Below are 14,205 nucleotides of genomic sequence, written 5' to 3' on the forward strand. Positions count from 1 at the left end.
GGGAATTCATGCTCCATTACTTCGTCTGTGAAGCAAAAAGGGTGTGCGGCGCCTCTATGTTGGGCCACACTGCGACGTACCTCCGATGGAGTCCATTTGTGGTTTTCGGCCAGGCGTGGCTAGGTTTGTCACGTCCGAATAGGTAGCCGTCGTCGTGTGTCGAGGCGTGTCCTCGCGACCCGTAGATCGATCTTGCGTTTCCCGCTCTACTATCCAAGTCCTGTTGAAGGTCGTATGTATGACCCTGAGCTGTTTTATTCTTGCCTTCATGGCGAAATGTGGCGGTCTGGTGTTCGGCTTGAGTTGCCGCTTTATCCGGACCAAGTTGTGGTCGACCTGCTGCATTGTGCGGTGATGGTACGGGCTCCAGCGCCTTGTCATCGCACTGAGGTAGCAATCTACACTTTGGGTAGCTTTTGGCTGGTCCACTAAGGTCGTACTCTTTAGCAGCCAGAACTTCAGTCCATCTATCGTTGAGCAGGTCTTGGTCAGCTTGAAGCTGCTGTTGTTTCTTTTTAGGCTCCTTGCGGTGGCTAATAGCCGGCGTTTAAAGCGCTCCTGCTCAAGAGGTTCCTCAGACACGATAAAATCCTCATCGCCGAGGCTCTCCTCATCCTCGGAGAGCGGAAGATAGTTATTATCCTCCGAGTCTTCGTCTATGGCCTGTTCATGCGGGCTATCGTGCCCGTCTTCCAGTTCATATTGTTTGGATGTTGCCCTAGGGGCTTCATTGTCTTTGGCATCATCCGGGGTGTTGTTTTCTCCGGTGTCGGTATTGCTGTCTTTTGCGTGTCGTGACTTAGAGCGGCACCACTGATGGCGGCGTCCGGGCTGTGTCTCGGGAGGTTTATCCTCAACTAGATCCTCTTTGTCATCGTCGTTAGTTTCTTTAGGTGTATCCACCATGTACACGTCGTATGAAGAAGCGACCGTCCCGCGTTCGGTGAGTGGCGGGTTTCGGCACTGCTCCTCTTCGGCATCGCCGTCTATACTGTCGAAGTCTTCGGAGCCGTAATCGAGCATGTCGGTTAAGTCCTCGACAGTGGCTATGGAGTGGGTGGCGGGTGGGAAGCAAGATTCTCCATCATCAGCCCCTAGTTCCAACCGAACATAGTTCGACTGTGAGTCCCCCGCCAAGGACAAGTTTTTTAATGAGTTTAACATGTCGCCCAAGGGCGAGTGCTGGAAGATTTCTGCAGCGCTGAATTCGAAGATCGACAAACAATCAAATTCGGTGTCCGCGGGTTCACATGGTTTGGAACTTACGACCAGAGACGAGTCCGAAGTTCCGGTGGCATAGGCATCGTGTGAGATCGAGTCTATGTGCGGCTCCAACGCCGGGGAATCAGTGGCCTCCGTGGCGGGGTTGAGCCTCCCGTCCTTGGATGGCGCGGTTTGCTCTGGGTCTAAGGCCAGAGCGGTTACGGGAGCTGTCTCATGGGTGCAGTCCGATGACAGATTTAGGTCATGTCTCTTGGGGTGACCAGGAGTGGTAGCTGCGGTCTCGAATCCGGCGAAGATCAAGTCTCCACGGATGTCCGCAACGTAATTCAAGCTCCCGAATCTGACCTGATGGCTAGGGGCGTAGCTTTCGATCTGCTCCAGGTGGCCGAACGAATCGGCCCGCAGTACGAAGACGCCGAACACAAAGATTTGTTCGGGGAGGAAAGTTTCTCCTTGGACAGCGTCATTATTGACAATTGAAGGAGTCATCAAACCTTTTGGTGAAGGCACAGTGGAACTCTCAATGAAAGCACCAATGTCGGTGTCAAAACTGGCGGATCCCGGGTAGGGGGTCCCGTACTGTGCGTCTAAGGTCGATGGTAACAGGAGACAGGGGACACGATGTTTACCCAGGTTCGGGCCCTCTCTATGGAGGTAATACTCTACTTCCTGCTTGATTGATCTTGATGAATATGAGTGTTACAAGAGTTGAGTCTCCCTCCGGTTTATATAGACATCGGGAGGATCTAGGGTTACACAAGGTCGGTTACAAAGAAAGGAATCTACATGTTCGGTCACCAAGCTTGTCTTCCACGCCAAGGAGAATCCCATCCGGACACGGCTGCAGTCTTCGGTCTTCGTATCTTCACGGCCCATCAGTCCGGCCCATGGCTAACAGGCCGGATGCCCGAGGACCCCTTAGTCCAGGATTCCCTCACCGGGGGGTTACCGGAACCCCCCGGGGGGTTAATGGGCCTTCATGGGCCCTAGTGGAAGAGAGGAGGTAGAAGCCAGGTGGAGGCATGCCCCCCCAAGCCCAAACCGAATTGGACTAGGGGTTGGGGGGTCGTCCCCCTTTCCTTTCTCTCCTCCTCCTCTTTCCCCCTTCTCCTTGTAGGAATAGGAAAGGGGGGACAAATCCTACTTGGAGTAGGACTCCCCCCTTTGGGCGCGCCACCCTTGGCCGACCTCTTCCTCCCTCCCTCCTTTATATACGTGGGGAGGGGGGCACCCTAGAACACACAAGTTGATGTTTTAGCCATGTGCGGTGCCCCCCTCCACAGATAGACACCTCGGTCATATCGTCGTAGTGCTTAGGCGAAGCTCTGCGCCGGTAACTTCATCATCACCGTCACCACGCCGGCGTGCTGATGAAACTCTCCCTCAGCCTCAACTAGATCAAGAGTTCGAGGGACGTCACCGAGATAAACGTGTGCAGATCGCGGAGGTGCCGTACGTTCGGTACTTGGATCCGTTGGATCACGAAGATGTTCGACTACATCAACCGCGTTACTAAACGCTACCACTTTCGCTCTACGAGGATACGTGGACACACTCTCCCATCTCGCTGCTATGCATCTCCTAGATAGATCTTGCGTGATCATAGGAATTTTTTTTGAAATAGTACGTTCCCCAACACTATCAACATTTTTGTATAGTTACACCAACATTTTTCTAACACTGCACAAACATTTTTTCCAACTTAAGTATTTTGTTTGAAGCATGTGTATTTTATATATTTTTTGAAAGTGTAACAAAACACTAAGAATAAAACAAAAGGGAAAATGAAATCGAGTGAATTAATGATAAAATGAACTAACGAAACCAACGAACGAAAAACGATCAAGCGAACAATGCTATTGGGCCGACCCATTACAATGTCTCTTCATGCGAGTGAACAGTTTTTCTCGCTAGAAGCAAGACATAGGGGCGCCCAAAAAGGAAGGGCGAGTATATACCTCGCTGAATGGTGAATTCGACGCACATCTCGCCTCAAGTGCTCGTGGCGATAGTCTAGGCCCAATGTGCAACTACATGCGCACATCTAGTGAGCTAGCACATGCACGTCTAGCTATCTAGCATCCCAAGATACTCGATAAGGGGATACAATTTTCCCATACATGTTCTTGTTAGCAGCAGAGGGCCTTTTGTGCCTCTTCAAATCCAAAAGTGAGTAATCAAATCTTCATGGTTTGCAGATGGCATCCTCTGCGCCACCGCTAAACCATTTGTTATTCGTAGATTACATCATGTTGTTCTTCAGTGCAAACAGTGTGGGAGCCATTGAGATGAACCAAGTGATGGATATTTACTGTCAGGCCACTGGTCAGTGAATAAATTGTGACAAATCATGGATATTCTTCAGTAAGGGTGTTCCAGAAGCTGTTAGGAATGAGATCAAGGGATTGCATAATGTCCCAAATGAGACTCTCAACGAGAAATACTTGGGCATGTCGTCTGATATTGGTTCATAAAAAATATGCCTTTAAATATTTGAATGACTAGTTGTGAAATAAGATCCAAGGATGGATATCAAATACCATGTCAGCGGCAGGTAATGAACTGCTTGTAAAAGTGGTGGCCCAAGTAGGGCCAGTTTTTTCCATGTCATGCTTCAAACTTCGAAGAGGGCTATGTGAGCACTTAAACATGCTAGTCTAGAAGTTTTAGTGATGCAGCAAAGATGGCCACTGCAAGTCATGTTGGGTCTTGTGGAAAATGATGACACAACCAAAAGGGTTGTGGGGTCTAGGTTTGAAAGACTTTGAGCTTTTTAACGTAGCCATGTTAGCGAGACAAGCATGGCGCATTCCGCAACAGCCTGAATCTCTAAGCGCTCATTTATTAAAAAGAATCTATTGTCCAAACTCATCCATATTGCATGCAAATCTTGGAAGTCATCATAGTCAAATTTGGAGGACTATCTTGGAAGATAGAGATGTGTTGAATCAAGGATTGATCAGGAGGATTGGAAACGACTAAACAACAAACATTTGGGATGATAACTGGCCACCCCGTGATGAAATGCTAAGGCATATGGGTGCTTGGTTACCCCCCCCCCCCCGGTTTATGTGGTTGAGATTATTGATGCTACTTCAGCTACGTGGAACAAGCAACGTGTAGAGAAGATTTTCATGCCAATGGATGCTTCAGTGATCTTGGGGATACCCATCTTCACCCGGATTTTGGCAGACTTTCGGGGAAGGAACTTTTAAAGGAATGGAATTTTTTCGTGTGCTTGACATACATGATGCTCGTCCACTAGGCAGAGACGGGAGGCATGGCTTGATGGTACGACCAGATCCTCAAGTACAAACAATGATGAGGGGGGCACGGAAAATGATATGGAATGGGCAAGTTTTGGCGAAGATCCGGATGTTCCTTTGGCACTTGTCGAATCACTCCATCCCAACTGAGGACATGAGAGCACATCAGCACATGACATATTCATGCTCTTGCCGATTATGTGGAGGACCGAATGTTGGGAAACGTAGTAGAAAACAAAAAAATCGCACCTATGCACACGTAAGATCAATATGAAGATGCATAATTGGTTGGGATCACGATCATTACCGTCACCGAGTTGGAGCGAAAGATGAACCTATTGGTGTAGTTCGTACTTGGAGTCCCACGAACCGTCGATGAACGATCCCGCAAACCGCCCACGAATAGTCCTTCGAACCGAAGACCGAAAGCATGGCCTCTCTACTTGGTTGCAAGCGTGCAACCTTCACGATTCAGCAACGCTTCGCCATCCAGAGCTAATCGTTGCCGGAGAATTATAGGGAGGAGATTATAACCACACTAAACTTCTAATTATGAGGACAAGAGTATTAGACTAGCTCTAATTAGTTAACTAGGACCAACTAGAACTAGAACTAGAAGAACTAGAGGAGGCTCCAAAACTTGTGTATTCAATAGAGCAAAAAACCCTAGCATATATAGGTTAGAGGAGGAGAAGGGGCAAGCCACCAAGGAGGGAAAGTCCCTCCTTGGGACTCCGGCCAAGGGGGACTCCTCTCCTAGTCCAATTCGCCCCCCTATATGGCAAGGGGGCACCACTTCCTTATGGGCCCTTGTGGCCCATAATTCTTTCCACCACTTGGCCTTTTAAGACCCGTTGATACTAAATTTAATATATAAATATTATAAATATTTTTATACCATTATATATATATATAATTTAACGTCCTCAGAAATCTTTTCCACCTATATATATTTATCGGTAATACCCGGTATTATCTGATATTCACCGAAACCCTTTCGGTGACCCCGAAACATTTCTGGATCCTCTTGAAACTATTCCAAACATTAATGAAACAATTCCACAAATATATTCTCATCACTCCTGTCCTACCAACACTCAGCAGATCATGATCGCCTAAAGCTTGTGACCCCGTAGGTTCGGTAACTCACAGACATGAACGAAACCGTTTGTTCAATGACCGACAGCGGGACCATGGACGTTCACATTGGTCCCTGCTGTGAGTACATGAATGATATTCGAGTGAACCTTTGGTTATCATGTTGGTTATCATGTGATGTTTCCTTTGCTTCATGATACTTCACAAAACTCGGGATGCATCCATATCCTCCTGAGTCATCACTATGCTCATTATACCGAAATCATTGTTGCCAGTTTTGTTCTTCTTTCTCGTTATTGTGTTCCGGCATCCCGTGAAGAAGTCACCTATGTCTGGCCATATGATGATTGACGCCGTCACACCGAGAGGGCCCTAAAATATATCTCCATCGTTGGAGGAGCAAATCCCACTCTAGAGCTATCTGGCCACTTGTCAAACTTTCTGATGAACCTGTAAGTTGTCGTTATGATCACTGTGTTACAGGTGACGTTTGGGCAACCCCAAAGTTCATTGTATGGTAAGAAGTGACCACGATACTCTCATGGTCGAAGGAGCAAGATCACACGTTAACACTCCGTGTTATTACACTTCAATGCAAACGATATTAACCCAACTCATAACAGACAAGATTGGGTCTATTCAATATGATCGTTCTTCCAACGTCATAATCTCAATGTTGTTTTAGGACTATGGTTACACTTAACGATATCCTAAGATCCGAAAAACGTGATCACGAACAACACTTGAGCTAGTCTCGGAGGCAAGACTAAGAACATTTTATTTAACCGTTTATCATTCCACACGTGCATATGAGTATTCCACTGAATCGCATATTCCAGGATCATAGTAGTTATAGCATAGAATATAAACGCTTTAATTAAGAATATGGAAATATAATAATACAAATATTATTGTCTCTAGGGCATATTTCGGACACCGTATTTGTGAAGGCACTCGCTCTTGGAGTGCATGGTGGCTAGATGCACTTGGGCACTCATGGATGAAGATCTTGCCGGACACCTTATTGCCATGACAGAACCTAACGGTAAGAACTGACTATTCTTGATGATTGACTCGTTGCAACATATGCAGTTTAACCTTATGGGCTATCCAAAACAATAAGGTGTACATATGGGACGCTCGCTGGGGCTATCCACGTGCCCACTCGCCATTGCCCAAGAGAGAGAAAGACGTCAGTGTATCCCTTTTCTTGTTCTCACACGAATCCTTCTTCCCCTTTTCGTTTTTCCTCCCCACAGTGGTGGCTAGGGTTGCTGCCGTCGGCGCCGCATCCGGCTCCCACTCCATCATCAGCTCGTATTCCCCTCTCATCTTTTTTTGTGCACGCAAAGATGCAGTGGAGGTGGTTCTCATCGGAGGAGGTGGGGGTTGAGGAGAGGAAAACATCCACCGTGTCTCCATCCTCCGCGTCCACGGCTGTCGCTGAGGTCTAGCGAGGTGAAGCGGGTGTCTGTGGGAGAACTAAGACATAGTGCCCCTGCAAGCAACATCTCCCTCGCTCCTGAGCCGCAGCACAGCGCCGTCCCATCCAGATGACGGATTGACCACGAGAGTGGTGCTGCCATGGTCGCCCTCGCCTCTTCTCCGTCGCCCAATGCCGCCAAATCCCCCTCCCCTTATCACCATCAGGTAACAGACCCCCTACATCCCATTCGTTTCTTTTCCCCTTTGTCTCTTCTCCATTTCTCCTGTGATGCAGCAGCACATGCAGGATCTGGGAGCTACATGGACTTGGAGCAGCAAGTCATGCCGATGAGGGAATCAGAGGTGAGAGCCAGAGGAGCCTCATCAGTCCCCACTACTCTAAGGAAAGCTAGCGTTAACCCGATCCATGTTTTCTGCATGTTATGTGTTTGATGAAATTCCTGCAAGCCAAATGTTCAGTGAGGCCCCCTAATTCAGTTATTTCAGCTGGTTGATGTAGACATTGCTGGTGATTCACTTGCGAACAGTTAATTAGATTGATTTTTTGTTATGTTCATTCACCTTATTCAGATAATCACATTCACAGATTTAGTTTGCTTTGGTTATGCCCATGTTTTTTAGATGTTATGCCCATGGTTTGTTTTCAGTATTCCGTTTGGAGAATGGAGTCAAGGCCTGTATGTAAGATGATGGTGGATAAGAACAAGGGGAAGAGGGCCCTGGCTTGCTTTCTCTATGATACATTGCTTTTAATTACAGTATCCAACCCAATAAGCGTCGTGTAATGGGCGCCTCCTCGCGGTCATCAGCGCCTCCTCCTCCGCGGGAGGCCATCGGCAAGAGGAAGGATTGCATATGCCACCTCTGCTCGTGCTTTGCTCAGGTGTGAGGTGAGGCTCAACTTCTATTTCTGCTGGTTACTAAATATTTATCATCATTGGATGTTAGCAGAAATTCAGGGAATATATGTTGCCAAAAGTTTGTAAACCTTTGGTCATCGAGCTGTGATCATATGATTTTTCTTGGATGTTCGACTAGAGCTGTTGCTGAATATTACTCATGCAGCAAAACGGCGGCCGCAGTGGCGCGTCCGGGGAGTGTTGCATTGAATTAGGTTGAGTAGCAAGTGTATGTTGCATCTGAACTCTCACAAGACCACATCTTCAATTTGAGCTTTGACCTCTGCGTGGACAGTATACACAATTAGTGCACAGATTAGGTTTGTAATCGTCGCGGATACATGCATAAACGAATATATGTCAACCACATGATCCTTTATGATTCTATTTGGTGTATTTTTGCTTGATTATACACAAGGTTAGGTGGATTAGGACTATTTCACATAATCTGTTCTTTCATGAAACTGATTGTGTTCTTTCATGAGACACATAATTTGAAGCCTAATTCCAGGCCGCTCTCTTTTCCTCTCTGTCCCTGCTGCGACGATGACTGGGTCGTCAGGCTCGAGCAGTCTTTCAACATATTCCTCATGGTGAATGATTGAGTGATACAAACAACTCTTTTGTTTTCGGTCTGATTGCCTGAGCTGAACATGTCATTATCTTACATTTTGCCATGTCCATAGGATGCGGTCGTTCTGATACTCGGTGTGTTGTACCATGATCGTGACTACGCCAGGTTCTTCATGCTCGAGACCATCGCCAGAGTGCCGTATTTCGGTGAGGGTCTCATCTTACTCATTGAATTTTGCCAACAGTTGTAAATTAACTTATTACATGTTGGACATGGGCATGCTATCTTAGATTTTGAGATTGACCAAATACTGAATTAAAACATAGCTAGAGGAAAACAATTGCTCCTGATACTTCATATCTGCATAATATTGTTGATTAAATTCAGTTGGACTTGAAAGAATTCCAGTTTCCATTTGAGCTTCTTTTCTAGATTACTTCATCATTGTGTTTTCTGTTTGATAGGTTAGTTTTTTTAACCAAAATTCACTTTTCATTAGGATACTGGAATGTTAAATCCTGCATTACATTACTTAGTACTCCCATCTTTAGGTGCTCCTATTGTTCTTATCTTTGGCAATGCAAGGGGTATTTCATGGACTTAAAGATACAAGGATGCCTCTATGGAGGTGTTTGGTTTTGGTGGTGGTAACGCACGTAAATGGATCACGGTGGGATCTTGGATGTAATGGACCATTCGTTGCTCTGTTTGGTTCGGACCAGTAAAGGATCACATTAGGTGTAGGTACTTGATTTGGAAGCAGAGGAGAAACGATGGTTATGCCATGGGGATCCAGAGAAGAAGACTACCTCAAACAGCAGGGGGTGTACATCTCTAGGTTGTACGCCACCGGAGTCGCCGCTCACGATAGGTAGGCGATAGGATCGAGATCTGCGGCAGACGCGATCTGGGCTGGGAGGCTTCGCTTGACTCGACTAGCTCTGGTAACGCGTTTCATTTACGGTGGGGATAGTCCGATATCGGATTTGAGCTATGGTAGGACTTGTTAATGCAGAACCTGTTTACGTGCAAATTGAACCAAACAAATGTAACGGTATGTAATAATGATGTAATCGGATAACGGGCAGAATAGTCCGAACCAAACACCATATGTAACTCGTATAGTAATATTTCCTTTCTTGGATAGCACTATCTTTCTTCTCTCTCTTTCCACTTATTTAGGACAACAACATGGTCTTACACATCTTTACCATTTTAATTATGTCTCCAGAAACTCAATAAAATTTGATAATCTGGTAATTTTTGTTTTTATTATTCTAAAGGTCTGCACGCATTATCTGAGAAGCAACGTATAAAGCCATGTTTTTCTTCTTATGTTCATATTTTTACATCTACACCACTTACTGTAAGCAACACACCAAGCACTCCATGAGCATAGAACAAAAATGAATATATAGGATTTAGTCAATACAAAAAACTGATGTTTTTTGTGTTCTTTAGCGTACAGTTTAGCAACCGTGCACTAATAGCTATTTGTTCGAGAACGGCATAAGGAAGGTATACAATTTATTTCCAGGTTTTGATGCATAGATTAATAGACCATCCACCTTAGTTATTTTCATACTTGCATCATTTAGTGTGTACCTTAGTTTGTTGTAGTTGTGCCTACTAATCAAGCTGCCGTAGTTGTTAACATGTTGATTCGACAGTGTAGGAATTCATCATGGTTTGGGTATATCATTAGCATTGTGATTGGAAACATCAAGTATTCAGATCAGATACAAAAACATACAGAGATAATTAAATTTCTTTTTGCTAGATGTTTCTTTTAGAGTGCATATAAGAATACCATGATTATTTTGTGTAGCAATCCAAGCCAGCATTTCCCAGCAGGTTTGGTGCTTTTCAAGCTGTCAACAATTATTGTGGTTGACCATGGGAAGGAAGCTTTTACCACTTGTGGAGATTTCGGACCGAGTGAAGAAGGTATACAGTCTCCTAACTTCACAACATTTTGGTTCAGTCATTAATTTATGTACAAACTAATATGCAATCTCTACTGATTGCTTCTGGGAATCCAGACTTCCCTTTACCCATGGATTATTCTTTCCTGTGCTTCTCTATGCTGAGGTCAGCCGGTTCTGATGTGCCGAAAAGGAGAGCAAGGGCACAGCAGTGCCTCCTTCCTATCTTCGTGCAGGTAACCTCACTCGTCTCTCTTAAATTTTACAATGGGCAATCGTTCCTGCAGCATGGAGCTCTAGAGTACTTAGTCTAGATTCAACTGAGTTGCAAGTGTACCTCTGTCCAGTTATTGATACATTTTCTGGTAAGTTTTAGACTTGCTATCCTGTGTTAATTTAAGGGCTGGCTAAATTTTGTTTCCTTCATGTTGCTCATGTAGGGAGGGGTGGCGATCTGTCTATGAAGTTTTAGAGGTAAATCAGGAATAATTTTTTTTGTGATTCATAGGCCATAGTTCAGTGTCCGTGCAGTAAATGTTGTGAGAAATGCAACATTTCTCTTACCATGTTTTGGGTAAATATTTCATTGGAAAGGATTGTGCTACTATGTACCATAACTATTGGATGCAACTTTTTGCCGCAAATATCTTCTCGATTTAATTTGCACCATTACTCTAAATGCTTCTTCAAGTCATGTACAGTATCTTTGAAATTTGTGTGTGAACTCCCATTCCCATTTCTCAGAGGTGTTGTAATGATCTGAATGAAAGCCTTTTTATTTGCAAGTGACAGACTACACCCTGATACATATAGTTAGAATGCACTAACCTATTCCGCTGATACTGTAGCATGTTCATTTGGATCAGTGAGATGCACATTTTCTCCTTCCTTCTCTAATATGTAATTTTGAGTGTGTTACTTTGCCTCTTCTATTGGTAATACAAAGGTATTAAAACTTAATTGATTTGAATTTTACAAGATGGCATTTCTTCTTTGAGTGCAGGGATTCAAAGGTGACCACTACTTGGTTTTCATGGCCATTAAAGTCGAGTGCTGAGTGGATACTATGGTGAGCTTAATCAAATAGCTTTGCGAGGAATAGAAAGAGCCAGTGATTGGGCAACGCTGCATGCGTGGCTGCTTATTCCTTCCTAGGGGTTGCCTTGTTAAGGAAACTTTCTGCTCGCATGCCTCTCTCTCCTAGAGGCATCCCTCCTTCTAGATCTCATTGTAGCTTTCATGTGAAAGTGGCTTGATCATGCGCATAAGCAGAACACATTCAGTTTCATTGGTGCGTGTGGATGACCAGTGAACTTGGAAGGATTTCTATTCCCATGTGATCTACTTGGTCTATGCCTGAGCATCATTCCTAAATATAGCTCATCATGCCATTCTTTTTGGTCCATGACCACATCAATGTGGATGTTCCTATTAAAACAAAGGTACATAATTGATATTTTCCTGGATTATTAATTCCTGGATTTTGTTGCTCAGGTTTGTCTCCCACGATTTCGTTTACTGTGAGATGCTATCGACACACACGGGCACACATGCCCAAGATGGTCTAAGGTTCAGTTTCTGGTCACTTCAATGAGGTTTTTCCTCAACGAATCTCTTTGAATTCATATTGTGTACCTTTTTATATGGTTGTTGGCTGTATGCTTTAATCTCTTTGTCGAAGGCTGTTGGCATTAAGGTTTAGTGCTTCATTGTTCATCATAGTCTCATTCCCTCGATAAATAATAATGAGGCAATGAAAAATAGGTGAAACTGTACGAAATATGAAGAAGCGGGGGAACACGATTTAGTTTGTCATTGGAAATTAGTTTCCATGGCTAAATTACTCAACTCTGCACCATGTTTTTTCTCGCTCATCTTGTTTATTTCTATAGTATATTTTTCTTTATCGGTTCCATTATTTCTTCAAGAACCTGCAGATCAACTCTGTTTAGATATGATTTACTCCTGAAAAGAATGAATTGCGTTTGTGCTTTCAGCTTAGGCAAATCTATACCTTGATTTCAAATTCTACATTCTCCTCTTTGGATGTCGTTTCTTTTGCTAGATGTAATTGCATGCTTTTTTTCCATGACTCTTGAGTCTGCCGCTTCGTCTGCTCTGGGATCACACCAATAATGTCATCTGCTTCTTGATACTACTGCTGTACTGATTAGTATCTGGCGAGGCCTTCAAGTTCTGATGCAACTTAGAACATCCCTCTTGAAGAAAAAGTCATGTTGACAATATCAAATTGTAACTTTGAATTTAGGAATCACTTACCCTCACTTGCGTGTTGATGAATTGGCAAGATGGCTAGCTACCTAGCATATATTACTTTCCTTTTCTTGCAAGCTCAAAGAAACAATAATACAAATTACTGATACACCTGACTGGAAGTTCTGACCAACATTACTCTTGCATTATCTGGACTCTGAAATATGCAATAAAATCCAGTTACAATGTTTATCATTAAAACATCAACTACAATATTGCCTTATTAGCTGTGTGGGTATTAGTTCTGATAATATTTTTTTAAATGAAGTTTGAATGATCAAAATATTACATTCACAATGGCCAACCAGTGAACTACTAAACTTTGTTATATAAAAATCCTACTGAATACCTTCACTCATTTTTAAGTATTACAGGGCAGGATGGTGAGTAGATGACCATGGACCATGGTGGGGAGGCGTGGTGTTGAGCCACTGATGGAGGCACTACACTGTCAGGATGTGTCTATCGTGATGCCAATGAGGCATGGCAGCATTTGTTCTACCGGAAGGTGCTACAGTTAGGCGGTCTCTTAGTCCTTCATCTCTATTTTGTGTCGCTGCTTCTACTTTTGTTGTCTAATGCATATAGTTGGAGGATTTCGATCAAATGTCCCTATTAGTGAATACTGTGTTCTTATGTATTTCCAAAAAACTTTTTTGTTTTCACAACAATTGGTGAGTTAGAACTAAAAGGGACCATATCAGATAATCATTTGTAACTCTGTTATGCAAGCCAATTTAAAAAGTTTGTCGTATTATTGATTGATGGGTTATATAATCCTCACATTATGGTACAGTGTGAGTGATTTTGCATGTGTTAGTAAGCCTATTTGTATCGTGGAATTAATCTTCTCCTACTAACATATGCTAATGTTGATGTACATGGCTCACTGAATGCATAACCAAGCTGAGATCAGGACCCAAGTAGCCATCCTAATGTGCTTAGATAAGATTGAAGCGCAAAAGACGGCCTCAAGAGGCACACCACGGGCGCGCCCCTACCCCTAGTCTAGTCATAATGAAGGAAATCCATCCACGAGGGAACCTACCAAAGTCCTCAGACTACACATGCATTTATATATATACATATACTTGGTTGAGCTCGAGATTTCGAAAGAGAAGCAGTCGATTCGGAGTACGGGCCCAATCACCATCCCGAGACAGGTTCGACGCCAGAAGGCTGCCCCGGCTGGTTTTGCCACTATTCATGGTGAATTGGTGATGCATGTGTGTTTGGGTTAGTCGAGGGGTGGCATGGCAGCAGCGGTTTGTCATGACAAGCACAACAACTTTTGGGGGAGCTCGACGTTGGTGATCCACGGGATCCATGATCCTTCAACTCTCGAGGCGAACGTTGTAGGGAAGCGCTCTCGCTCACGGAAGACTATTGTTGCATCAGTTGGTGGTCGCGTGTGACTTGAAGCAGGCCATGGGTGATATTCCTAATGGCAACCAAGGGCGGTATGCAACTATCATCACTGAAATTCAGCATAGAGCTTC

General features: G+C 44.3%; 1 protein-coding gene across 9 annotated transcripts; it reads left to right on the forward strand.

Moving 5' to 3' along the window:
• The first annotated feature begins 6,749 nt into the window (after window positions 1-6,749).
• Window positions 6,750-13,463, forward strand: LOC125507894 (uncharacterized). 9 transcript variants are annotated; one of them, XM_087525526.1, is made up of 11 exons: window positions 6,752-7,238; window positions 7,309-7,376; window positions 7,682-7,924; window positions 8,445-8,526; window positions 8,620-8,713; window positions 10,336-10,454; window positions 10,604-10,668; window positions 10,873-10,906; window positions 11,436-11,501; window positions 11,927-12,027; window positions 13,081-13,463. In XM_087525526.1, exons 3-9 carry the CDS (start codon window positions 7,890-7,892, stop codon window positions 11,487-11,489), a joined length of 483 nt encoding a protein of 160 aa, XP_087381652.1. In that variant the 5' UTR covers window positions 6,752-7,238; window positions 7,309-7,376; window positions 7,682-7,889; the 3' UTR covers window positions 11,490-11,501; window positions 11,927-12,027; window positions 13,081-13,463. The 9 variants fall into 9 exon arrangements, with proteins under 9 accessions (XP_087381654.1, XP_087381652.1, XP_087381653.1 ...); XM_087525527.1 differs by having other exon boundaries at window positions 7,312-7,376; XM_087525525.1 differs by having other exon boundaries at window positions 7,321-7,542.
• The last annotated feature ends 742 nt before the right edge of the window (window positions 13,464-14,205 follow it).

This window comes from Triticum urartu, chromosome 5A, assembly GCF_056163025.1.
Source record: "Triticum urartu cultivar PI428250 chromosome 5A, HENAU_Tu73, whole genome shotgun sequence".
In the NCBI taxonomy this organism is placed as follows: domain Eukaryota; kingdom Viridiplantae; phylum Streptophyta; class Magnoliopsida; order Poales; family Poaceae; genus Triticum; species Triticum urartu.

Bases quoted from the DNA above. Each gene is read 5' to 3' on its own strand.
- LOC125507894 (XM_087525520.1), top strand. From the start codon at position 8,392: ATGAAACTGATTGTGTTCTTTCATGAGACACATAATTTGAAGCCTAAT. The intron at 10,455-10,603 runs GTATACAGTCTC...TGCTGAGGTCAG, and splicing joins TTTCGGACCGAGTGAAGAAG to CCGGTTCTGATGTGCCGAAA. The intron at 10,669-10,872 runs GTAACCTCACTC...TTGCTCATGTAG, and splicing joins TCCTTCCTATCTTCGTGCAG to GGAGGGGTGGCGATCTGTCT.